At 50.3% G+C, this 26,646-nt stretch overlaps 2 protein-coding genes across 2 annotated transcripts; both read left to right on the plus strand.

Annotated features, from left to right (window-relative positions):
* The first annotated feature begins 334 nt into the window (after nucleotides 1–334).
* HOXD3 (homeobox D3) lies at nucleotides 335–25,690 on the plus strand. The gene is made up of 5 exons (XM_063341375.1): nucleotides 335–432; nucleotides 1,700–1,726; nucleotides 17,446–17,520; nucleotides 21,077–21,622; nucleotides 22,153–25,690. Exons 4-5 carry the CDS (start codon nucleotides 21,127–21,129, stop codon nucleotides 22,905–22,907), a joined length of 1,251 nt encoding a protein of 416 aa, XP_063197445.1. The 5' UTR covers nucleotides 335–432; nucleotides 1,700–1,726; nucleotides 17,446–17,520; nucleotides 21,077–21,126; the 3' UTR covers nucleotides 22,908–25,690.
* HOXD4 (homeobox D4) lies at nucleotides 5,629–10,158 on the plus strand. Its single transcript, XM_063341376.1, has 2 exons — nucleotides 5,629–6,274; nucleotides 6,675–10,158. The coding sequence occupies exons 1-2, from the start codon at nucleotides 5,806–5,808 to the stop codon at nucleotides 6,977–6,979; spliced, it is 774 nt and encodes a 257-aa protein (XP_063197446.1). The 5' UTR covers nucleotides 5,629–5,805; the 3' UTR covers nucleotides 6,980–10,158.
* Nucleotides 25,691–26,646: the final 956 nt, after the last annotated feature.

A 26,646-nucleotide genomic window follows, 5' to 3' on the forward strand; every position in this document is an offset into this window, starting at 1 on the left:
TTGGGAGCTCTAACTCCCCTCTCAGCAGCTTTTCCTACCGCACGCTCCTCAAAAAGGCCGGCGTAACGCCGCGGAGCTGACCTTCCGCCCATCCCCGCTATTCCGACCCAGTCCCGTTTTACAGGACAGATTCAGCGAACCTTTATTTAGCGAATAAAAGTTTAAAGCTGAAGGTTATTTATGGTTCCGCAGAGATAGGTCCTGAGTGGCTATTTAGAAGCACGTGATTCCAATAAACTTTGTTTTATGGCTTGAGAGTTGACAAGCCAAAATATAATTCCCACCATAAATTAGTTTAAGAGCATACAAGTGCAGATGCTTTCGTTCCTGGAAGCAGTAATCGGGAAAGTGTTAGCAGGGAACCGTCTGCGGGAATGCGGCCGTGCAGGCACCTCTGCTCCCGGGTCCCCCCGGCCGGGGTGGGAGAGCGCAGTAAGTCCGCCACCAGCCATCCCCCATCCCCGCTGCCACCGCCGCGCTCGGGCTCTCTTTGTGCCCCGGGAAACTGCCCCCGTGGGAGTGGGGGCACCAACGCTGCTGCCCCCGGCAGCGCGGAGCAGCTTTGCTGGGGGAAAATGGACAGGTAGAGCTCAGATGGCGGCCAGGGCAGCGCCGGGATGAGCGGGATGCTCCCCGTCTGAGATTTCTGAATTTAATGGGACATCTTATTCGAAGCTAACCTTTATTATTATTATTTATTATTGTTATTATTATTATTAAAAATAAAAGGAAAGGGACGGTAAGGGAATGTTTAGTGACGAAATGCTGATATTATTCCACTGTCCTCGCAAGCTCTGAATGCTATCAAGAGCGGGCAGAACTAAAAAAATATATTTTTTAACAAAAATAGTCTTGGGAAGCTCTGTCTGGTGAACTATTGATACCGAGGCAATTGCTCTGTATGTAATACAATAACTCGCTAAGGTATCCTAGGAAGGCAATAGAAGGGGTGAAAAATCGCTCACAGAAAATAAACCCCCTATATTAGTATTTTACTCTAAAATAGACGATGGCTTTCAGGAGCAGTAGACGGAGCGTGTGTTTTTGTTTTCCTTAATGTGATCTTTGAATGTATTTATTAAAAGATTTGAAGGAAAGTTCAAGTCAAATCCGTCCTTCTATAATGCAAACAAAGACGCATGTCTCGTGGTTACTGTTTGGTTAATTAGGTGATCTTAAAGGCGACCTATCCTAGAGTAATCCGAGATTTATCCTTAAAAATTTGTGGTTCTTTTTGTGCTAAGCATGGATACGATGCTGCATGGCATATAGTGACATTTTATGGGTGATGGTTTAGCAAAGGTGATCTCAATATTTCATTTGTAAGTGACTGGATTGCCACAAAACAACCCCCCCCTCCCAAAAAAAAAGGCCTTTGTTATTCTTTTTTTCCTTCAGTGAAAGAGGGAGGTCTGACTTTTCGTCCCTTTAGAAATTAGCTGGTATAAAATCTAGACTATGAATATTAAAAGTGAAAGATCACACCCCAGGCACAGGGAAAGCATGTGTTCATAAAAAAACTGCCTGAATGCAACGTGGTCCTCACTCGGAAGGGGCTTCCACCCCACCACTCCGCTGCTCGCAGGATTTACCACCAGCTCCTCTCTGCCTTCATCTATCAAATGTGGTCTGTAACTGTTCTCCAGAAATATCACCCGTATGTGGAATACAACAGTAACAAACGTTTTTGTTGCAACAGGTTCGGCAGCATGGAAGGACATCCACGGTAAGTAACCTCTTATTTCTTGTAGAGTCTGCTTTGTTTGAAAATCCTGTTTCTTCTCTTCAGACTGGAAGAATTAAAACTGGTGTATCCCTGCTGGATATTGGTACGGAAAAAAAAAAAAAAAAAAGGAAAAAAAGGCTATGTCAGCATGTGAAGGCTCTTGTGGAGTCGGTTTGTGGTACCATGTCGTAATCCTGGCTAGGATTAAAAGTAGAGGTGCAGCCTCCCGAGGGTTTATTATCGGGCTGTACAGGTGTCCTCCTGCTCCTGAGCACCTCTGAAGCAATTAGCAGCGTTTCCATTTTACCTCGGCGGGACCTGTACAGCGCCTCCCCGTGCAGATCGCGGACCTTGGCTACTCCCCCTCTTTTCTCCAAGACGGGATGCCGAGCCGAGCTGTGCCTGCTGTCTAACGCTAACCTCCTTGGGCACAGCCTGGTGAAAGGGCAAGAGAGGCGGTGGCCACTGGGGCTGTCAGCCCAGCCCAGCCCGGGCCAGCCCACGCTGCAGCCGGGTCGTTGCGGGGCGGTGGCTCCGATCCTCCGGTACTAGGTCTCTCCGGGCAAGGGACATTCAAACGTGGATTTAAAATGCTGTGAAGGCACGGAGGGGAATGGGTGACTGAGCGTTGGAGGGCAACCTTTTACTGGAGGGGGCTTTCATGGTCCCGCATGAGCTGCGCTGGGGGGGGATGAGGGGAGGGCATCAGAGGAGTGTGTAGCAGGAAATGCTGTTGGACCTTTCTGGCTGCAGTAAGGAGCTAAACGCATTAGTCCCGGTGCTTCAGACTGAGAGCGACTTGCCTCTCAAAGAGGACAAGGAAGCCCGCGGTATTTGGAGGTCCATTAGGTACACGTTGCCCCCCCTGCTTCTGCCAGCCCCGCTCCGAGCGGGAGCGTGTAGAGGAGCGGAGCTGTGTTTGTTTGCGTTTCTCCCTGTTTCCTGCTTGCTGATAAATAATCTCTTTCACTGCTTGTGCCAGGCTTCTCCTTCTCTTTTTTTTTTTCCTTTTTTTTTTGCCTTACGTTGCGATATTGGTTTTCGAGCCCTTTAAATACGAAATAAAGGATAGCCTCCAGCGTTGCAGTTTTAATTGTGTTCCATAGGTAACTTTCCTCCCCCCGTAGCTCAGCCCTGCGCTATGTAGATGCCCTTGGCATTTTATTACAGGGCCGGCCCTAAATGTATGGATTACTTGTTTTCTGCCAACGTACATTTAGCATACTGATTATGAACCAGAACACAAAAAGCCTGATAGATCAAAAGCATTTTGTATGGGCAGTTGAACAGGAGGTGAATATATAACGCTTTTGTTCATCAATAACTCTTTGGCTTTGACCTGTCTGAGCAAGTCGTGCAATAAGGTGAAACGCAGGTCACAGCGTCTAACAAATATGAAAATGTGTAGTATTAAGCAGAGCGGGGAGCTGCTGCTTCCCCAGCCCCATCGCTTCTTCCCGGGCAGCCCTCGGCGCGCTTGTCCCCTCTCGGGGGCTGCCCCAAAGGCGAGCTCTCTTTTTTGGGGGGGGAGGGGGGGCGGGGAGTGTCCCCCTGCCTGTTCATCCGGGTGGCTAATAACCCCCCCGGGGGGGAGGTATCCCCCCTCCCCTCGGAGAAAGGAGGAGAAAGCGGGGCGAGCCGCTTAAAATAGTTGGGTAGAGATTTAAATAATACGAAAGGGGTGGGGGGGAGAAGGGATTAGGGACACAAAGTCGTTTCGAGCTGCACTTGCTGTAAAGAAGACACCGCCGCAGCGGTAAGAAAGCAGATGTTTAAAAATAGCATCCCCCAGCTCAGGCAGCTGGGAGTTGGAGGCAGGCAAACAAACCGGTACACATCGCTCGGATAAACGCAACACCCCCAAATCTGCCCTCCGCAGTGGTTGGATGTATCACACCCGCACCATTATTTGTCCTTATGGTGCCTGTTTTAAATAGTGGAAGGAGAAGAGGTTGACCGCAGGACAGCAGTGAGGAGCTGGGTCAGACACAATTCATGAACTTTTGTACTCCTGTGTGCTGCTGTCGACAAAGTAAAAATAATGAAACTTTGTGATATGTTTGTAAATGATTTCGGCTGACCTCTCGCCCTGCCCTTCACCATAAACGCTACGGCGGGGAGAACCTGGGAGGGTGCGAGGCTGCGGCTCACAGGCAGCTCGCAGGGATAATAGCTAGACCAGCATAATGGGATGAAGGTAAATTTGGAAACTCTCTGCTTCCCGAGAGCAACTAACTCCAGCCTTTAACCTCCTCTTTTTTTTTTTTTTTTTTTCCCCCAGAAATCGCTGTTTCTGTTTTCGGCTGTTTTACTTCTGTTTCGATTTTTTTTATTACTTTTTATTTTTTAATTCTCTTTCATTTGGGGGTGTGTGTGTTTCTAATTAGGGAAAAAAAAAATCTCTTCTGATTCATGTTAGCCTAAATAGATAAAGACTCTTTTCTAAATGATTTTAGCTACTATTATTCTAAATAGCGCAATTTGACCGGTAACGTCCGTTTTTCCGTAGCGAGGACGTAAACGGCAGAGAATTTAAAGTGAGCAGCAGGTCTTTCTGAGAATTTGGTAGGCGAAATTCGTCGCTATAAATTGGTGGAGAGTCGTATAGATCGATTGTAGCAATAATAACAAGCGTGAATCTTTTCTGAAATCCCACCTTCCTGCAAATCCGTATTTCAGAACTGAGTCCCAGCAGAATAGTTTGCATTCCTCAGAAGACAGTAAAGACTAAGAGAATTGCAAAGACCTGCTATATTGTAGATGAAAACAGAATGTTATTACGTTGTCTATATATACCCTGTAGAACCGAATTTGTGTGATATTCATATAGTCACAGATTCGATTCTAGGGGAATATATGGTCGATGCAAAAACTTCACCTTTCTGCAAATGGTTAGAAGTTTAAATACTGGAGGAATCAAAAGGCATGTGCGTGCTGAACACTCAGAAAATATAAAAGTTTTGCTGCCTCGCTCCTATTTGCCAGGTTTTAGGACGTCTCTTAAAATTTCAGTTGTCGTTCAGTCGTAACTCTCACTGACAGACGGTGAATTTAAACAGTTAATCTCACCAGAAGTTACAAATTTTCAGGAAAACAAAATAAATTATCTACCAATCAGTGAATGAATCTTTTAAAAGATACTCATAAATTAGCTAGATATGCCAGCCGTTAGCAAAATTTTCCTGTCAAGGGTCCAGATCGCATCAAAATATTTACGACAGCAGCAAAAGCAGCATTCGCCTCACTGGAACGTATTTACTTGTGCTCCAGGAATGATACTGATGAATGAAGACCGAATTTATCTCATTAAACCCGTGATATTTTTAGCCTAATTAAATGCCGTCTCCAGTTCAATTGATTGAACTTTAGTGGTTAAAAGTGAACGGTTTCTTGCCATCTGTGTGATTTTACAGACATACGCGTATAGATTTACACATATACGTGTGCGGTTGCGTCTGTGCGCGCATACGTATGCCCGCGTATATATTGAGGCTCGCAAAGTGAATGAGAAGTTACTGATTGCCTAATTTTATTCAGCAGAACTAAATTCTGGTAACTTTTGGATGACCTCTGCGAGACAAAGACAGGACAGAGCTATTGTACATCATATTACCCTCTTCTTTGATGGCTTTTCTTTTCCTCGCCTCCTTATCAGTTTCCTCCCTTTTAATCCCACTTCGGCTCCTCGCTCCGTGTGTTTCTTTCGATATTTTTTATTTAAAGCGAGGTAACGAACCCGGTGGCGGTGGTGGCTGGCAAACCAGGCGGCGGGGCATCAGCCACCGGGGGCTGAGGGAAGCCAGCTCAGACAAAAGGCTGGCCCTACCTGCGTACCGGGGGGGTGGGGTGGGGGCGCCGCCCCAGGAGTACCCCTACACCTCCGGTACCTGATTTGGGGGTGTGCGACCCGCCGGAGGGGGGGAGGGGGGGGTCAGTCGGTTACAGGGATATTATTGAGTGAAATTGGTGGAAATGCTGAGCTGCGGAGAAATCCGGTGATCGGCTCCCGCCTCCCCATTGGCCGGGCCGGTCACATGCCCGCCTAACTTTATTCAGTTGACAGCAAGTAGGAGGGCTCTATGGCAGGGGGAAAAAAAGACAACACGAGAAAAATTAGTATTTTCTACCTTCAGAAATTAATGGCCATGAGTTCGTATATGGTGAACTCTAAGTATGTGGATCCCAAATTTCCTCCTTGCGAGGAATATTTGCAGAATAGCTACCTAGGCGAGCAGGGGGCCGAGTACTACAGTGCCTCGCAGGGCTCTGATTTCCAGCACCAGGGACTCTACCCACGGTCAAACTACAGCGAGCAGCCCTTTAGCTGTAGCAATGCCCAAGGCTCTGCCGTGCAGCCGCGGGGTCACGGACAGGAGCAATCCGGCCCGGCGAGCCACTTCCCCGGCCAAGCAGAGCATTGTCCACCGCCTCCAATGTCCAACTCGCGAGCCTGCAGCCAGCAGCCGGCCCTCAAACCCCCAAACGGGTCAGCAGTTAAGCAGCCAGCAGTAGTTTATCCCTGGATGAAGAAAGTCCATGTTAACTCGGGTAAGGATCCTCTTCTTACTTTGCTCTTCTTACCCCGCTCCCGATCGTCCTCAGCGAGGCTCGCTCGAGTCCCCGTCAGACTCGGGGACGAGCTTTTTTAAGCCGAGGTAGCCAATTACACTCGTCATAAATTTTTATTGCTGAGGAAATAGGCCGTTGGCCATGCGGGGCTTTGCCGTGCAGGAGAAAACTCCATTTTGGGAGCCTGCTAGAGGCTCCCAGCCTACCTAAGCTGCCTGTGGTGCCTGCCTTAAATGAGGGGGAGAGCAGCCCGTCCATTGTAAGCAACTGGGACGAATCCAGCCCGGCCACATGCTCGCAGCTCGTAAGGTTTTCTTTTGTAAAGTCGAACCGGCAAGTCAAGATTAGCTTTGTAAAGTTCTCCGTATTTTTTTCCCAGTGAATCCCAATTACAACGGAGGGGAACCTAAACGCTCCCGCACAGCTTACACCAGACAGCAAGTCCTAGAACTGGAAAAAGAATTTCATTTTAACAGGTACCTGACCAGGCGCCGCCGTATCGAGATAGCCCACACTTTGTGTCTCTCTGAGCGCCAGATCAAGATCTGGTTTCAGAACAGAAGAATGAAGTGGAAAAAAGATCACAAACTGCCCAACACGAAGGGCAGGTCTTCTTCCTCTGGTTCAAACCCCCATTTACAGACTGGTTCCAAGGACCATCAGACTGACTTGACAACTTTGTAGAAGAGGTGAAATTTTCCATTTCATCCTTCGCTTCTGACCAGTACTGTACATAACTGACACTGCCCAAGCAGAACCTGCATGTAGCAGCTAAGGACTCGAGAAATTGTCATCTTTCTTTAAGGTACTGTTGTACAAAGGAGACAAAATGACGCTACTTTGGACTTTATTTTATTTGCCTCTGCTAGCACAACCTAAAAAAAAAGGGGAAAAAAAAGGGGGGGGGGGGAGAAAAAAAAAAGAAACATCATGCAGGCAGTGGGAATTGGGAAAATATTAAACGAGACCTTCTGTCCATAAAAAGTAATAAATCATTGAAAATGAAACTGTCCTGTGTTTCAGTGTGGAATTCGAAAGTGAAGGTTTGATGCTTTATTCTGGGATTTTTACTTTTAATTGTCTTTTTATCCCATGCAATTTCGGGAGGATGCGTTTGGACAAGTTGAGGACAGGAAATTTATAGTATAGTCTTTTATTTGAACATAAAGGCTAGTAATTGTGAACTTTTTGTGCTGCTTTACCTTTCTTGGTGTAATGAAAATACTTGCTCATTTCCATAACGTCTCAGAAGATGTGCATAGGAATTAAGTGAAAACGGGTTATTTTATGTACCGATAGTGTTAGCGTATTTATTTATTTGTTACATAGAAGAGTGGAGATAAAAAGAAAAATAGTCAAACCAAAAACGGGGAAAGGGAGCTGAAATACAGTATTTCTCCTTCCCAGTCTCATAAACACATGTATAATGTTTACTTGTCTTGAACGTACACAACTTTCTTGTCCCTTTTTTTGAATTTCCTTCTTTGTGAATAGGGAAAGCGTCCCTGCTCCTTACCGTGTGCCATCCAGGGCTAACAGGCTTGAAATCTGTTTCCAAAGTCTGCTCTGCTCAGCGCTGTACTTTAAACCATCGATACCTCATTTAAAAATTAAAAACAAAAAAAAAAAGAAAAAGAGAAAAAAGAGAAAAAAAGACCACAGAACCCCCAACTCCCACAACAAAAAAGCTAAAAAGGAAACCCCAGAGTGAAAATTTAGTGCGATTTCTGATATTTCTCATATAACCTGGGCCATTCAAAGCTGAATGCATTCTTTCTATCAGATTTTAAATTTCCTTTCTGCCCAAGAGAGAGGCAGGCTATGTGTGTCGCTGCTTTGTTTTGTTTTGGGGTTATTTTGGTTTGTTGAGTGTTTTTGCTTTGGGTTTGTTTTGGTTTTTTTTTTGGAAGAAAGTGATTGTTTTTAAGCAAACCACGACACATGACTGCAATGGTTGGAAATCTCAGCAAGTTGCTTTCAAGGAAAGGGGAAAGGCTCGGATGGGAGCAGAGCTGGTCTAATACCCACGGATTTGTCCCTGGCTGCTTCGTGCCAAAGTTTTAGTGCGTTGTGACTAACAAACCCAGCCAAACCAGCTCCCTCAACCACTTACACCTCCGCTCGGGCGATTTGAAAGCTCAACCCTTATCTCCTGTACCCTCAGGGCAGCCTGGGAGAGGGACCACATCATCGAAATTGTAACGAGGTGATCCTTTTATTAAAGAGAAAAGGGGGCAAAGAAGGAAACCCAGAGCGAACGCTGGAGGGAGGTGGAAAGAGTAGGGGGTGAGTTAACGTGCCCATCTCCAGGCTGGGTGCTTCCCACCGAGGAGTCACTGCTTTCTGGGCTCGCTCGGGAAAACACTGGCCAAAATGGGCTTGAATGAATTCGAAAATAAAAGGCGAGCTTTTCAACAGGAGTGTATTCGGCAGCATTAACTGTGGCCAGCGGTTAATTTCTGCCCTTTTCTCATCCCTAGAAGTCCGCGAAGTGTCTTGTAAGACTTGGCCTTTTGTTTTAGAGCCTGGAGAAAACTCTTTGTTCTTCCTTAGGGTTAGCCCAGTTCTCAGACTTGCACATGGCAATACTTGAATATCTCCACGTCGTGATATTAAAGATGGATATTCCCGCATTATTCGCATCATTGTTTCTATGACAAAAAGCACCGAGTTCATACATAGTAAAGACGTCTTTTTTCTGACGCCTTCACGTTGAGAAGCTGAAAAGGTATTTTACTGAAGTTCGGCTAAATTGCAGGAACAGGTTCACCCAGAGGACAAATTTTCTATTCGATTAGTTGTATTTCAGCCGGGAAGAGTGACCTCTAAACCCTTAACCTTTTGGACCCAAACTACCCTTCCCTTTCTCTGGCATGGAGAGCAGCTAGCAGCAGCGCTTGAGGAGGGAATTCCTGAGACAAGTTTTCAAGTTTTGTTACACCCCGTTCCTGCGGTAGCAGCCTTTCGTCTCCAGAGTTGTCCAAAGCCCTCCCTTTGCTCTTCATACGAATCTGTGGAAAGAAAAAAAAAAAAAAAAAAAAAAGAAAAAGAAAAGGAAAGAAAAAAAGAAAACCCACTCTGGCTGCTCTTCATGAAAATCCCCCTCCCGGACCCCCGCTGTTTAACTTGAAGTCTGTGATAAGTTGGCTGCGAGCAGGACAAACGTGTTATTCGACAGAGAGCTACCAACTTTGGCATCTGTGGTACAGTGCTGGAAAATAATGGCCTTGGATAAGCACATCCTTGCTTTGTGCTTCTTATCGACAGAGATGGCTCCCGAAGTTAAAGGGCCAAATTCTGCTCCCAGATTTCCTTCCCCCGCCCACTGAAGTCAAACAGGGACGTAGCTGCGAGCAGAATTTGTCTCATTGTCTTTTGAAATGTTAATATCTCCAGGACGAGTGTTGGGTTCAGCAGGCACAGCTCTTACAACCCTGTTCGCAAGTCCCCTTTGAGCGAGGCTGGGGCACTGTAAGTTTACATAGTTGTAATTGCGCTGTAAACTCGGAGAATACATGAACTGGAGGCATAAAGTACCAAAAAGAAATAGTTTCCAGCTGCCAATGCTCTGAAGGGTCAGGAATGTCTATAGCAACCACCAGAAGGACCCACAGGTCATTATCTCCCGTGGAAAACAAACCTGGGGTTTATTTTTATTGGGTTTTAACCCTCATCCAGAGTTATTTTGTGTAGGAAGGGGAGATGGTTATTTTTGTTTATCATGGGTGAAACGTTGTGCATTAGAGCCTTTGTTAAATGGTCGCATTGTCCAGCAATACTCTCATCTCTGTTAAAGTGTGATGCTTTTTATAGACTTTACCTATGTTTTGCTGCCATTGATTAAAGCGTTATTTATACTAATTGTCGCCTGTAGTTTTGATGTAAGCCCTCCATATACATTTGAAATAATAAAAAGTGTAGAGAAATAGATTCTGGTTTGTACCTTGAACAAACAGTCCTTACAAGGTGGGTCTCTCTCCTGTGAACATGCTGGTCCCTCCCATCATCAGTGTTAAAAGATGAGTGACTCTGCATAGCATCCTTCCAAATGTCCCTTTGAACAGGTTTGCTGATTGCCCCAGCCATAATGGTGTGACTCTAGGCCAAGCTGGAGTCTATATTTACATTTAGGCTGCAGTTAAAAGTGCCTGTCATCCATTTGCTACTGCTTTGCATTTAACAAGCCCTCCTAGAATGACTCCCGGATTTATGCGTGTGTGGTAGCAGGCAAGGAGCCACACCTGAAGTCACCTCGATCCCCACACAGATGTGTGCCTTTTAGGTGAGTCCTGGAAGAAACCAATTTGAAAAAGAAATGGAAATTTGAAACTGAAATGCATTGAGTAGCTTTCTCTGAGGTGCAAGCTTCACTTTTTTCAGCCGATACAAACGAAAGATCACAAGAAAACACAAACTTGTAGAGTTTAAACTTTCCCGTGCACCTAAGGCAAACATCTTAAACATTTTTTTTTTTTTTTTTTTCTTCCCTCCCCTGCGTAAGCACCTCAGACAATAACACATACCTCTGGCCAGGAGAAGTCGATGGCACTATTTTTGTCATAAGTATTTGTCACTGAGGGCTTGTCCTCTCCTGGAGCGTGGTCAAGGCACGAGTCCAAATAGAAGAGTCTCTTGCTCAGGCCGGGGAAGGAGCGTGGGGCGCAGAATAAGGGATGTGTCCCCACTGCCTGGAGAGCGCGGAGGGGAGGCTGCGGGTGCGTTTCTCTGCACACGCTCGCTAAGTTTAAATATCGAGGCGCATTTTGTGATTATACTTTCTCTCTCTGCTGTTTAATGGCTCCTCCTGTTACCCCCGATACATCAATACAGTTCTGTATATTATATCACCACTAGTCGTTAAGGTAAGAATGAAGAGGAAAGGCAGAGTCAATAGCAAACCCCACTCACTGTACAGTACAGTAAATAGGGACCTCTCGGTGCAGAGCTACACCGCTTCCAACGGCCATGTTTGTTAGCCCTTTCCCCTGATTCTTTTTCCTTTTTTTTTTTTTTTCCCCCTCCCTCCCCCCACCTCCCCAAGCCTAGAGACCAAAATAATCTTGCTAGGAACAGTCATAACAGGCAGAATTTCAAAGTGCAAGGAAGATGATAAGAATAGATTTCTACAAGTCCTGACCACGTGATTTGCGAAATAATTAATTCAGCACGTCCCTTAAGAAACACGGAGTCGTCATTAATCTGCCAAGCAAAGGACTCTATCAGACTTGAAAACTGAAGAGATCCCAAGAATATAATATACAAAGGGTGCAGTCCCTCTCTCTGCACACCTAGCTCTTTGGTAGCTGCCGAAAAAGAGACGCCCGGTACGTAAACATTTTTTACTTTTATTCCTTCTTATTTAAGCCTTAATGAACTCAGCTGTCAAACGCTTGACAAATAGGGCACGCTGCTTCCTGATTTCCAGCTCGGCAGCGGCCGGGAGCCGGACCGGGCGCAAGCGGTGACCTTTGCTTCCCAGGGAGCGGGGGGAAGAGGGCGAGCGCGGAGCGCCGCGCAGCCCCGCGGAACCCCGCGGAGGAGGTCAGGCTGACCGCTGGCGGCGGCCGCCTGCGCGGGGAGGCGCGGAGCGGCGCGGAAGGAACAATGCGGCTGTCAGGGCAGCCGCTGCCCGGTCCCATCGGCTGGGAAAGGCCCTCAGCTCCTTTGCAAGCCGGGTCGTAAATTTCGCCGCTCCTCTTGTCAGCGGGGCCGGAGCCAGCGCCTTCCCCCCCCTCCTCTCCGCCGCCCGCACAAAGGCCGCCCGATCCCGGCCCCGCTGCCCGCTCCCGCCCTGCCCCGGCCGCCCACCCGCCCTCCCTCCCCGCCCGGCAGCCGAGGAGCTCGGGCACATCCAGCCGCACCGAAGCATCGGGGCATCATCGCCTTTCAAGCCCCCGATCAATAGCCCGGACTAAGGGGGAAATGGGATTTGTGTTTTTATACAAAACCACTCTCTAGAAACTCCGTAGAATGTGGACAAGGAGGCTGAGATTTCGCTGTGAAATCCCAGAGTCAGCTGGAAATACTTTCTGCAAACAGGATATTCTTTATTATCCCTTGCTGGAGTAATTTCTAAAAAACCCTAGATTGTAGCTTTTTATTACTTCCGTTTCGGTGGCAGGACAGAGACAAAGTTTCCTATGTTATGAATTATACATTCAAACAATAACACATTAATTCAATTATTCAAAGATGACAAATGTTTATGTGCTTTGGTAGTGACTAAGGAACAGATTTGCTACTTCACGAGAACTCCTACGTTTTTATCAATGAAGTTTTATATTATCCCGTTGGTCCGGGAAAGAAACCAAACTCCACCAAGACACGCAGTAAAACGGACCCGAACATAAATCGCAGCCCTTTCATAAGAGCGTTTATTCCCGCATATAGCCCGGGCTATTTTATCAGTTTGACAATTGCCGGAGTTGTTGTTATAAATCATCATAAGTAATTCCTGAAAGGGTGCGAGGCTGCTGGGGGGCGGGCGGAGACTGTAAATCTTTCTGTTTTATTGCTCTATGAACATATGCTTCGATTGAAGAAGTCTTAGATCCTTTACTGGAGACAAATTCACGCAAAGCTGGAGTCCCACCAGCCAAAGGATTAACATTTCCTTAATACTTTTTTCAGTTCCCTTTACGATGTCTTAATTCTGGTGACGGTGGCGAAGGTGCTCTTTTCTTTCAGCCGTCTTCCATTTTCATATTAAATTTCGCTTTTTTTTTTTTTCTTTTTTTAAGCCCTAAAGACACCCGAGGGCTGTGGGGCTTTCTTTTCCGGGGGGGTTCCAAACTGTTCTCCAAAAAGGCATTTTCTTCTGAATCCTCTTCGTGCTCTTTGCTCGACCGGTGCCCAACTTCTCCCTCGCACTTTTGTGTAGGAAGCGAAAGACCTCTCCGTCATCCAAAATGTCTAAACAGCGGCCAGAATTATGTTCGGCTTTGTGTGTATGTACACAAGTATGCAGAACACGCTGTGCGTGTAGGGGTTGCTGTATGTACACACAGACACGCGAGCGCGGGGGGCTCTGCAAAACTACCCAGACGTCGAAATATATGGCTGACGGAAAAGGATATAAAGAACCATTACCTCTTACTTGAGGCGAGATTTAAGTGCATCATTTGGAAGAAATATAGGATTATAAATCCGAAGCCGTACACAATAATTTACATTGAACTTATGTTTCCATCACTGGACTCCAATCTTTTTATAACTGGTTTGCAAAGTCAGGAAAAGCAATGTAATTTAGATAAATGTTACAATGCACTTACGGTTAGTATTGTAAGGTAATACGTTACTGTCACATCCCCATGCTTTGGATGGTAATGAAATCATAGCAGATGTTAGATTAGGTGTGGTGTATTTATAGCTACAGATATGTTAGAAAAAATCAAACAGAGGAGCTAATATAAATTTTTTTTTCCTGCCGAACTGGAATTGTTGGGAAGCTTTGTGGGCGCACATGACGGATATACATCGGGTTTGCTCTATGTCTCTTCACACACACGGAGAAGCGAGGCAGGCTCAGGGCAGACACACACACGCACAAATGTCATGAGGTTTGGGTTTTTGGTTTTTGTTGTTTCTTCCCCCCCCCCCCCCCCAAACGCTTCTTTAGCCTCCAGACAGGGGTAGTCCCCGCTGCCCCGCATCTTCCCGGCACGGAGGAGAAAGCAAAAATTCGCGCTCGCCAGTCAGTGAGCTCCAGCGCCTTTCCGCCAGAGCAGCGCTGCTGCGGAGCTGCCCCCGGCGCAGACTCTCAGCTGCAGCCGGTCCCAAATACCTCCTCTTTCTCCGTCGGGAGTTTCTGCGCCCTGGGATCATCCCGCGGAATTCACCTTTTCCCCGGCTCCGCCGGCCCCGCGGGGCGCGTAAGTGCGGCCGCCGCCGCCGGCCTCCGCGGAGCAGTGCGGAGCGGCGCGGAACTCTGCGGGAGGAGTGCGGTGTCGGCGGCGCGGGTCGGTGCGCGGAGCGCGGAGGGGTGCGCGGGGCCCGGCGCGGCAGCCCCGCTGCGCGGGGGCGCGGGGAGCGCGGCAGCCCCGGCCCCGGCGAGCTGCTCCCGCGGTCACGTGGGCGAATATGCCTGTATTTTAAGGCAGTGCCTATATTTCTGATTATAAAGGGGTTTCTCCTGCTCGCCCCCCAAATTCATCAATGGCCGCACGATTTAAAACCAAAACAAACCACGAGCCGGCCAATTGCTGCCTTTGGTTCCTGGAGGCTGATGGCTAAAGGGTTGTGTGTTGGTTTTTTTTTTTTTTTTTTTTTTTTAAAGCCCAACAAATTCCGATTTCCACTCGCTCTCTTTTATTGGTAGTTGAGCCTGAGCCTCTTTTCGTTCTATCGGGAATTCTGGTGTGTGGAAATATCTGTAAAACCGCAAGATCAGGTTTAGGAGAGTATTGTCTGCAGACAAAGGGTGAAGGATATGTTCTAAGAACTGCAAGCGCAGATCCTGAAAAGTGAGGAGCCCAGGTTTATGATAAATTGATACACAGGTAAGCAACTGCATGACAAAATGGGACCTTTAACCACAGGGGCTGCATTATCGCCTTTACTCAGAGACTGTCTGGAATTTGTTTGCAATCTCTGCCCATAACGGCTGGAAATGCATGGATTGGTCTCCACCTCCTTGGACGTTTTAAGCTGCATCTTCTTTTTATTATGCTCTTTAAATAAAAAAAAAGTGGACTCCATCCCAAAGGGGAAGACGTTTATCCCTATCCTATCCCAAATTTTCGGTGGTTTCAGGAAGGGAATTACAAAGAAGTCAAGAAACGAGGGAGAGACAACTTTGCTAGATGCTCCCCATTGCCAAAGTAAGATTGAGCATCACGTTAATGCGTTGCCGTGGATAGCGGGGCAGGGGGTAGCCGTGTTGATTTGTAAAGGGCGATTTAAAAAAGGCTCATCGGTAATGTAGCCCCTACATAGGGTCTCTTAAATATTCCTGCCAAGTGCCTACCCGTACCTTTTTCCCCTCGCCGTGCATTCGTGTTCCTCAGTGGCTGTTGTTTTCCTCCCCCAGTTGTTTTAGTGTTGATATTACCGGTATGCTCGTGCCTTCGAGTTACACACGCTGTTTGAAGCACGGCGTGATATTTATCTAACCGAGAAGTTTCTTGCCCTGCATTTGTGCTGTTTGATCAATAAGGCGGTGGGAAGGTGCCTGGGGGGGGACACCGGTGCCTCTCTGGGCGGACTGGGGGGGCTGGAAGCGGCCACACAGCCTCCCCGCGTACATTTGCAGCTCAGCTCCCTCTTGGGCTGTTGCAACCAGCCCGGCTCTCCCAGGAGCGCCTCTTCACGCTGTCTTGTGGCCTGCCTGGAGCCCGGGGGAACTCTCGGTTATGTTTATTAGAGTCCCCGCGTAGAGCCCGGCTTTGTGCTGGCGAGCAGGACCGGACCCTGCCCGCCCCGAGTCACCCGGGCTAGTCCTCCGCGGGGGCCGAGGTGTCCCGCGGGACAGGGAGGCGAGGGGAAGGCGAGAAAGTGGGGTGGTTTTTTGTTATGTGGATTTTTTCTTTTCTTTTCTTTTTTTTTTTTTCTTTTTTACCCCTTTTCTGTTGCGTGTTGCTCTGCTCGATCAGAAGTTAAAGGCAGTGAACATTTTTCTTAGCTGTATGCCTCCAAGCTGCTGGCCTGCCAAGTTAGTCAGCTGAATCCAATTACTGCAAGCAGCATTTCATTTGGCTCGATGGAAGCACTCACTTATAACTTCACCTAAAATTTCAATAATACCTATATTGGGCCCACGCCTGAATAATTCTAAAGATTTCCCTGGGTTTTAGCTCTGGCAACTTCTTCTCCGAGGTCGGCTGTGTAGGAGCAGGGCGCAACCCCGACGTGCCCGGACTCCCCTCTCGGCAGAACAAACTTTGGGGGCTATTCCTGTGGCCGCGGAAATGTCGGTATTTGGCCAAGCTCTCACCAAGCAAAGCATGTCTGGAGCAAAAAGGCTACCGCGTGTGAGGCTGAGGAGCCTCTTCGGAAAGGGACGAGAAGTCGATAATTAATTAGGCACAAAATGAAAACTTACCGTGTTAATCAACAGCGGCTAACAATGACTCGGTTTGCACTATTATGATCTCTCCGCTCAGGGGCTAAGGTGCAACGCAACTTACGCTGCCTTCACACACCCTCTAAAGTGCTATTTCTAATGAACCCTCTTTAAAAAAAATAAAGCACTTAAAGTTGACGTACGCCCACGTGAATATATTATATAAGACGTTACCGGGACAGGCCCGGGCCAAGAACCTGAGTGAGCATCATGTGTAATCATGAAGCTCCACTTCCCTAACTCCAGTTTGCCAGCATAAATTAAGGTGATTTGGAGGGGGAATGTTGCATCCTACTGGGTTCGGGTAGGGAGAGAGAAGACTTGGTGGAAAGTTGTAAGGTCTGTTGTGTTGTGAGCTATTGGAGGCGCTTCCGTTGGTTGTTCATTAAGTGGTGAGTTATTGCTATACGAGCCAAAGGTCATTTCAAAGGCTTATGGTGGCTAGATATCGTCTTTATAATGACCTGGGCTTCTTTGTGGGGGATTTTCTGGCTCTCTTAAATTCTTAAAGTCCTGAGTCGACATGTTACACAGCAAATGCAAAATGCTCATTTGGAGCCGCAAATATTTGCGGCGTTATTTCCAGCGCTGGGGTTTCTTCGCTTATCTTTCTCTCTGTCTTACCCGGGGGCTGGTGGGAGGAAAGGAGAGAGACCCGCGCTAGCTCCATTCCCGCGGAGCGCACCGCGGGTGCGGTGGCTGTCACCGACGGGGGTGACGGCAGCTCCCCGGCGATGCCGCTCCCGTCCCTCCGTGCGCTGCCTCTCCGCGCCTCGGCCCGGGCGGCCCGAGGAGGCAGGGGCGGCTCCGCGGCCGATGCTCGGGGCCTGGCGGAGCGGCTGCCGCAGGCCGCCCTGCTCGGGTCCTGCCCGCAGCCGCGGTATTTTGCTCGTTTCTTTGCTCCCCGCCTCTCTCAAAGCGCTATTAATAAATGAAGAGAAGCATCTGCCCTTTGTCTGGTAAAAGATCTGACGCGGACGGAGAGACACGGTGAGGGGCTGCGGACGAGAGGTGCATTTATTAACGAAGTCCTAAGGAAGAAAGTCCAAAACAAAGCAGTTTCCGCTGAGGGTTCTCACTTCTGTTGCAGGTCCGTGCCCACGGATTATCCAAAGGAACCTGAAGATCCTACCCACACAGTTAAAGTCAAAAATCAAGAAAAAACGTAAGTGTGGTGAGTTCTCTAAATTTCCTTTTCCATCCGTCTCTCGCTTCCCCCAGCGCGACAGACCCATTCGCAGGGAGCACAGCCCGGCCCCACGGGGTGGGCAGCGCTGCTCGGCGGGCACGGGGACCCCTGCCGCCGCGGACACCCGGGGCCTGCCGCTGCCCTCCGCGCCGAATCGGTAGCAGTCCGCAGAAAGCCCCTCCGAGAGCGGCCCGTGGCCAGAGGGAGCCCAGACCAGATGGGGAGCAGCCAAGCCCCTGGACTCAGCCGGGGGAGCGGGTGGCTCCCCAGAGGGGGGGCTGGTATAAGAGGCCCCACGGTAGCCACCGCTCAGTGCTGCAGCCAGCCCCCTTCCCCCGCCGCTCCTCCGTGATCCCCGGTGCTCTCAGCCCCCACGAAGGCGAGACACCCCCCACCCCCGCGTCCCCCGGCTCAGGCGTAGCCCCAGGCAGTAGGTGCCCGACGGCCCGCCCGGGGCAGAGGCTGCCCGTCGCCCGGCGCGGCCACCGGGTCCGGCGGCGGCTCCGGTGCTTTCCTTATATACGGGGCTGCCCCGGGCCGGCCGCCGGGAAACGTGCCGAGCGGGGGATTCTTTTGCCGGGCTCCCTCCTACGCGCCGGCTGCTTTGCACTTCTGAAAGTGCCGGGGCTTGGGAAGTGTTTTCCTTTTCATTCCTGGCCGGAGCGTTTACTGCCACGGCGCTAGCAGTCATAAATTTTGTTACAAACCGCAATGACAGGTGCATTGATATGCACCCTGAGAGCTCCGGCTGCTTTAATAACCGCTCCGCCGGCCGCTCTCACCGCCTCTTATTTATTCGGTATCATATTAGATATTGATCCTAGGCAGAATTAAGTGTAGTGGAAGTTTTAGTAGAGCATTGCTTAATATGGAAGTGTCGGGAGGGAGGCGGCTGGCAGCGCCGGGCCGGTGTCGGCGTGGGCCGGCCGCGCTCCGCGCACACGCGTGGGGCGGGTGGGTGCGTGGGCTGCCGGCTGCTCCCCCAGACAGAGCCCCGAGAGGGTCGGTAACCTCCAAAAGCGCTGTGAACCCGTGGCGGGACAAAGACCCCCATTATCGTGTGCAACGCCTAGCAGTTCAGATGAGGTTAACCTTTCTGGAGAGGAGGAAGGGAAATCTGAAACGCAGACATGGATACTTTGCGGTTTCCTACCCTCGGTGCCTCCGAACCCACCTCCCACGGCTCGGCCTCACCATTTGGATGTCACTTTTTTTTTTTTTCCTTTTTTTTTTTTTTCTTTTTTTCCTGGAGGCTGTTTCTGGCCAAACCACCAAGTGTTGAGCCCCTGCTTTGGTGTTACCCTATAAAAACATCACCCCGGGCCCTGCACTCGTGGAAAATCAAAACCTGGAAAGGTCTCTCTCCCTCTTTCTCTCCCTCTCTCTCTTTTTAAGATCTAAAGATGAGCCACCAAACAGTTGAGCATTGTCCATGTGATTTATGGCCCATAGCCTCCTTTTTAGGTTCAAGCAGAGTTCACAAGCAGTTGGTATTTCAGAAAAGAAATAAGGCTTTTAACAGCTTAACAGCAATATTCTTTCTTAAGATTCTGCGTATTCTTTTGGGAACTATATTTTACAAGGCACATAAAAACCTACGCTTAAGGCAGTGTTGTGCTAACAAAAGTCCTCAGTCCAGACCACTCCCGAAAATGTAGATGACAGAAGTGGAAAACGAGAGAGAGAGTTATTTTTCACAAAAAATACTTCAAAGACTCCTCAAGATTATCACAGCGCATTAAAACTCATCTGAATCGCCACCGTCCATTTCCATAGACATTTTATGCTCAAATTTGCCAGGAGAGGAAAATAGCTCTTTTCCCATTTCCATCAGCTTCGTAGATCATCCCAAGCTTTTGTTCAGGGAAGAAAAGGACCCCGGCGTTTTGTGGCAGGGGATAAATCGTCGAGAGCGGCCGCGGATCGCAGCTCGCTGAGATTATTCTGAGTTATACAGACATGTTTCCCGGTGAATTTTAGAGAACATATCAGCGGTACTTGGCGGTACCAATTGCTAGAGGAGAAAGAGCCGTACCTTGTTAGTATTTCTTAAGTATAGTTTGGAAAATGATAATTATCGGACAGTGTTAAAACATTTCTAGCTACTCTTCTCTGGTATGTTAATAGGCTTAAACCCTGCAGAAATACATTGAACTCTTAAGATACGTTGAGTTTCAGGCCTATATTGCCAGGTGAAGTATGTGCTAATTTACAAAATTCCTAAAAATGTCGGAGAAAACCCCTCTCCGGCAAGAAAAATAAGAGCAGGGAATATTAAAAAGCCGCAACAAAATTGCAGACAAGTTTCTATCTTGCAACAAGCGCAGAGAAATTTCGGGTGCGGCCAGGGGAAAGGTAACAGCACCCTGCCCCAAAACGTCTGCCCTGAGGGGACTCCGGGCTGTCCGCGCGTTTTCGGTCAGAGCAGCCTGATCTCGGGGGCGGGAGGGGAGCGCCATAAGTTTGCAGGCTGCAAAAAAAAAAAAAATAGAAACCCCTAAAAATTATCTCCAGTGCCTCAGGTTCTTCCTACTGGGGACAAATAAAAGGGATGAGAAACGTTGGACGAGGGAATTTAATTCATCACCGAATTAAAATAGGGGAGCTGACCTGCGACTTCCTTTATAGTGCAAAGTGAAGGGAGTGAATGGCGCCGGTTATACTTTAACTCCGGAGGAATCCGGGGGAAGAAGGAGGCCGGGTTTACAAAGGGGACGGGATTTTTCTGCCCCTGCCCGGCCGCAGCCCGGGCTCCATCCATCATGTCAGCCCTGCGCGGCCCTGCGCACGCGTGGCGGCCGGGCGGGAGAGGGGGCGCGGGGGGGGGTGTGGGGGGGTCTCGGCCGAAGCGGGCCGGTGGGTCCCTGGGGACATCACCCAGCGCGGCCTCGCCGTGCTCACTGAGAGCCCCCGCCCAGAGAAACCCCTGCGGGAACGGTCAGTACAAAAGCAAGAAAACATTCCCCCAAATGCCCCAAGAAAGTGGCCTCTAGGAAGTCCTGCCAATGTGTCCCCGTTCCCCCAGCACCATCGCTCCTTCCCTGCTGTCCTCTAGTCCTTCCCTAGCGTGCCCTGCTCTCTCCCTGGTGTGCCCTGGTCCTTCCCGGGTTTGACCTGACCCCTGCCCGGTGATCCTGCTCCTTCTCTAGTGTCCCTTGCTCCCTCCCTAGCGACTCTGGTCCTTCTCTGGCGTCCCCTTGCTCTTTCCTTGATGCTTTCTGATCCTTCTGTGGTGTCTCCTGCTCTTTCCTTGATATCCCCTGCTCCTTCTCCGGTGTCCCTTGGTCCTTCTCTGGTGTCCCCTGTTCCTTCCTTGATATCCCCCGCTCCTAATCTGGTCTCCCCTGCTTCTTCCTTGATGTCTCCTGGTCCTTCCCTGGTGTCTCCTGGTGTCCCCGCTCCTTCCCTGCTGCCCTCGGGCCCACTCCCCCAGCCGAGGCGTGGGGTGCTGGGGTGCAGGGCGTGACGGGCTCCCGGCCGGTGCCCCCCACACTGAAGGTCTCTTTTGTGTCCCCGCTGTCCCCCTCCCCAGGTGGCTGCGAGTGGCCCGGGCCGACGACGTGAGGCGCGGGGCGGCGGTCAATGTTATTTGAGCGGGGGCCGCGGGCCTCGGCGATCGCAGAGCGGAGGATGCAGAAAGCCGCCTACTACGACAACGCGGGGCTCTTCGGGGGCTACACCTACAGCAAGGCCGACGCCTACCCCTACGGCGCGGCCCACCAGCCCTACGGCCAGGCCGGCCTGGACGGCGAGTACCCCGGCTCCGCCTGCTCCGTCCAGGGCTCGGCGCCCGGCCGCGCCCCGGCCCACAAGGGCAGCGAGCTGAGCGGCAGCTGCATGCGGACGGCCGGGGGGGGCCCCGGGGGCAGCCAGCCTCCGGGCATCGGCGAGCAGCAGCCCCCGGCTCTGCCGCCCTCCTCCCCGCCCAACCCCCCTCCGAGCGCACCCCCTCCGAAAAAAGCCAAGGGGGGCCCCAACTCCTCGGGCTCGGCCACCGCCACCCTCAGCAAGCAGATATTCCCCTGGATGAAGGAGTCCCGGCAGAACTCCAAGCAGAAAAGCACCTGCGCCCCCTCAGGTAGCCCGACATGACCCCCACCCGCCCCGGCCTATTGCCCGCCCGGGGAGCCGGGCTGAGCCCCTCGGGATGAACCCTTCGGGCTGAGCCCCCCGGCCCTGCGCCTTGTCCTCTTCTCCTCCTTCTACCACCGCCCCCATTCCCGGCTTGGGGGTCCCAGCCCTACCGGGCTCTGCAGGTGGGGCAGGCGGGGGGCTCCCACCCCGCTCCCCCTGCCAGCCCAGCGGCGGCAGGCGCGGCCCCGACGGGTCCCGGCAGCGCCTGGACGGGCGGCCGCTGGGCGCCCCCGGGGGGAGGCAGCTGCGGGGGTGTGTGTGTATACAGGGCGGGGGGGTGTGTGTATACAGGGCGGGGAGGGGTGGGAGGCCGCCCCCGGGCTCCCTGCGCCCCCTCTCCGGGCGCCGGCAGAGCGGGAGGGGGCGGCGGGGCTTCGAGGGACCCCGGACAGGGAGGTGGTGGTGGTGGTGGTGGTGGTGGTGGTGGGGGCTTTCGGGGGGGGACCAACGTCTCTTTGTGCCTTTTCCCCGCAGGAGAGAGCTGCGAGGACAAGAGCCCCCCCGGGCCGGCCTCCAAGCGGGTGCGCACAGCCTACACCAGCGCGCAGCTGGTGGAGCTGGAGAAGGAGTTCCACTTCAACCGCTACCTGTGCCGGCCGCGCCGGGTGGAGATGGCCAACCTGCTCAACCTGACCGAGCGGCAGATCAAGATCTGGTTCCAGAACCGCCGGATGAAGTACAAAAAGGACCAGAAAGCCAAAGGCATCATGCACTCCCCCGTCGGACAGTCCCCGGACCGCAGCCCCCCCCTGAGCGGCCCCAACCACGTCGGCTACTCCAGCCAGCTCCCCAGCGTCAACAGCCTCAGCTACGACGCGCCCTCGCCCACCTCCTTCGCCAAGTCCCAGCAGAGCATGTACGGGCTGGCCGCCTACACGGCGCCGCTGAGCAGCTGCCTGCCGCAGCAGAAGCGCTACGCGGGCGCGGAGTACGACCCCCACCCCATGCAGAGCGGCGGCGGCGGCGGCTTCGCCAACCCCAGCCTGCAGGGCAGCCCCGTCTACGTGGGGGGCAACTTCGTGGACTCCATGCCGGCCTCGGGCCCCATGTTCAACCTGGGGCACCTGCAGCACCCCTCCTCCGCCAGCGTGGACTACAGCTGCGCCGCCCAGATCCCCGGCGGCCACCACCACGGACCTTGCGACCCCCACCCCACCTACACGGACCTCTCCTCCCACCACACCTCTCAGGGACGGATGCAGGAGGCCCCCAAGCTCACGCATCTGTAGCGGGGGGGCGGCGGCCGGCGGGGCCCGCTCCCCTCTCCATTACCTCACTTTTCTGACGGGACAGTGTGACTTTGCTCTCGAGTGCCAACAGTATTAGTGGATGTGTCTCCCCTAGCAGCTCCCTTCTCTCTTCCGCAGCCCCGAGTAGGTCCGTGAGCAGGAGCCTTTCTCTTAGAGCTGTTTTTAAGCATGACAGTGCAATATACTGCAAACCGAGGGACTGATAAGCTGGTAATGATGTACTTGAAGGTAAGTCTTAGAGATGCCGTAGCGTTAGCAGCGCGTCATGCTGAGGTGTTTTAGACCAGTCGTGAGCGGTGGGAACTCGCCCGCGCGTAAGCTTATTTCAGAGAAGTTAATTTATGGATTCTTCCGTAACGTAAGGATCGCATCGGACTAAACGATATGTATTTATTATTTTAAGCGAGACATTTTTGTATCACTGATTATTTATCCTCGTCTTAATGTATTTATGTGGGTATTTGTAGAGTTTCTTCACCAATACTTCGGGAGAGCGATTCAGGTCCGTGGTGATTTACATTTCACCTATTTAGTATATTCGGTCTGAGCTAGTTGAGAGAGTAGTCTTGAACAGTTGTAACAGTGGCTGGTGTTTGTAGTTTATGTAAGGATTAATTAAGACAGCAAGTCGTAAGTCATTAATAGAGTAAAACAAACTGTGGCATCACACAAAGAGCCGTTACACTTAAAAAAAAATAATAGCGAAAGTATTTTAAAAGTATTTATTTCTAACCGGCTGGCCTCGGTGGCTTGGCTGGCAGCTGGCTCGGCCGGGTGAAGCCACCTTGAGTTGGTAGCGCAGCCGCTTTGAGGAGGCGACCTACGAAGCGGGGCCCTTGGCCATCTTGTTTCAGATCAAATCCTGCATACAAAAACCTCGGTGAGGTTAACATTTATTTATTGACTGGGTATCTATCGCACATATTATTATTTCGGTGGGCTATTTTATTTTCTTTCTTTTTTATGTTTTTTTTTTTTTTAATTTTGTTTTTAAGTTACATTCTGGCTATCTGAAATAGGAAAGAAATTAGAAGCTTAGAACGCAAAAAAAATTAGAAACCCTCTGATAGCGCTAATTTCATTAGGGTCTCCATAGCAATCCGCGCAGCAGCTGCCGCCTCCTTTGTTATTTATACTGTTGTCTTTATACTAACCATAAATCAATTTTTTAGACATCTTTGGAAGCCCGAGCTTTTCCTCTTGTTTTTTCATAAAAATAAACTTTGAAAGAAAATTGACAATCAGATGTAGACAGCCGAAGGGGAGCCGCCGAGGAGGCGGGGTGCGGGCAGCGGCCGGGCGCTGCCACCGCGCTCCCCCCCGCACCCGGCGGGGCGGGCCCGTCCCCTCTGCCCGCGGCGGAGGGGGGGCACCGCCGCCTCCCCCTGCCACCAACGGGACAACTAACACGGGGGAGAATTAAAAAAAAAATAAAAAAAAAAAGGAGAGAAAAAAAGAAAAAAAAAAGAAAAAAAGGAACGATGCTCTGAACCCTCGTGTTTCCTCCTCTCTAGTTACACGGCTGTGTTGAATCCCTCGCTGGATTTACAGAGATCCTTCTTTTGTAAACGTTGTCATTAAAATCTCTTCCTGACGGTACATGTCGCTCCGAGAAGACTATTCTTATCTCTTTCTAAAAGTGTCGAGTTAAAGATTAATCCGAACTTCTGTATTCCCTACCAAACCGTCTGACGCGCCACTTCCCAGTTTGACAAACACTGCAGCTCCTACTCCATCCTCTAATGACAGGACCTGGCATTCCTATTGTGAGAAATATTTTAACTCCTCCAATTCTGGTCAACACAGACAAGTTTTCTGTCCTTCTTTTCTTGTTCTTTTCTTTTCCCTCCCTGCTTTCTTCCTCGCCTTCTGGTATTTGTGTTTGGCTGGACAGTAACGATTCAAAATATTACTTAGGGTTTTATTTTGCCCTCTGTGCAATTTTAACAATGTCGTGCTACGTTGAGAAGTGTATCTTTTGTTAAATTTCACTTTTACCCAAGCAAATTTGGACATATGTGTTGTAGATCTGTAAACCAAACAGAACAGAATAAACTACTTTGTTCGGAGACATATTTTAACCATTTGAGCCTTAAAATTTTCTGCGGAAGTTTTCACGCAAATCTTTTCTTAGAAGCTCCATCCAGGAGTAAAGAAAACATACAAGCAATGCAAAAAAATAAGGCTGAACATCACTCGTGAATTATACTTCTATAATATTCCAGTAATATATATCTATCTATGTTTGTATCTCCAAAACTTTCTGTAATCAATGTACCCACGGATGAAATTGTCCATGTAGGTTTTTTTGTGTGTTCTTGAAAACACAATGTGTTTTGCATCACCCGCTCCCATCTGCAACACGGCAAGGCGTCACCATTTCTGCAGGGCCATCCTCGGTGTAACCCGATGTGCTTTTCCCCAAGTGTTTCCCACCTTCGTGCTCTGTAGGCTGTTCTTCAAACAGTGTCTGCTCTGACTTACACTATTAGTCCTTCATTAAATCTGTTAAGAAAGAAAAGGCCGTTTATAGATAGCCCTTCCCCAGATCTGAGAAAGAAGGGAGTTTCAGAGGAACCCTGACCACAAACAACACGCTGTTATGAGGCACACTGTCCTGAATTATTTTCATATTGCAGAGATGGGGTTTGCAGACTTGGTTTCCAGTGGGGGAGGAGGAGGAGCATGTGTGAGGGGGAATCTTCTTGTAAATAAATTCAGTTTCTTCTCCGTGACTCTGGCAGCGGCGTCTCGTTTGTAACGCGATAGAAGCCCGTGATGATAACCTAATTATTAGAAGTAATGTTACTTTAGCGAGATCGCTGGCATTTTTACAATGTTTGTACAAGCATCAGCAATCTAGAGGAGAGAGACACTTTGGCACAAGCCAGACTTTTTCTTGGCCCATCATTTAAAACCCATAAATTATAAACAACCCCCTTTCACACTCAATAGGAACTCAGCTCCTTTGCAACAGCCTCTAATGTGCTAAGCTCCGGTCACCCATTTAAAACACAACTCGTCAGCCAAAGCCAGGCCCGGGGCTGATCCTGGCTTTGCCTTTCTTTGCAAATAGGAACCATAGCACCCCTTCCCCTCCTTCCCTGCTCCCTCCATCTGCTCCAGACCCGTAACAGGGTCACTGAGCCAGGGCCTCTAAATGCTGGCAGCGCTGCAGCAGCGTTTGGGATGGGGAGCTGCCGACAGCACTGCTTGAGAGCCGTCAGGGATGCACCGAGCATCAGCAAGGCTGTGCAGGTTCTTCTCTTCGAATCAGTGGGTTTTGGGTCTCCACTTGTTGATTTGGCCCTTACAGTAACCCACCATTTAATGGGGCCACAGCAGTTTCCCTGCTGCAAAGAGGAGAGGCTTTGTGTCATCTCTGTGCAGTCAGCACAGGACTGAGCTGCCCTTTTGGACCCTGTTTCTTTTGAGGGGGGTCCCATCCATGTCCCTCTGTCTATGGCCTGGTGAGCAGCACCCCGGCAGGGGGACCTGGGCAGGCACAGTCAGGGGCTCCCAAGGATGTCCCTGTCTCGCGGGTGCCACTTTGTGGGGATGGGTAAAAAAAGCCAAATGCCTCCCATTCCATTAGCAAGTGCTCCCTGGGCAGAGCACGGCAGACTCCCAGCCCTGGTCCCTCAGCAGGCTGGGGAGGGACCCTGGGGCACCCCGCATGGCTGCCACTATGGGACCACCCCTGGGTTGCCTGGGGCTG

This window comes from Chroicocephalus ridibundus, chromosome 7, assembly GCF_963924245.1.
Source record: "Chroicocephalus ridibundus chromosome 7, bChrRid1.1, whole genome shotgun sequence".
Lineage (NCBI taxonomy): Eukaryota > Metazoa > Chordata > Aves > Charadriiformes > Laridae > Chroicocephalus > Chroicocephalus ridibundus.

Coding starts and splice junctions, on each gene's coding strand:
- HOXD4 (XM_063341376.1), top strand. CDS start 5,806: ATGGCAGGGGGAAAAAAAGACAACACGAGAAAAATTAGTATTTTCTAC. Junction 6,275..6,674: donor GAAAGTCCATGTTAACTCGG/GTAAGGATCCTC, acceptor TTTTTTTCCCAG/TGAATCCCAATTACAACGGA.
- HOXD3 (XM_063341375.1), top strand. CDS start 21,127: ATGTTATTTGAGCGGGGGCCGCGGGCCTCGGCGATCGCAGAGCGGAGG. Junction 21,623..22,152: donor AAGCACCTGCGCCCCCTCAG/GTAGCCCGACAT, acceptor TTTTCCCCGCAG/GAGAGAGCTGCGAGGACAAG.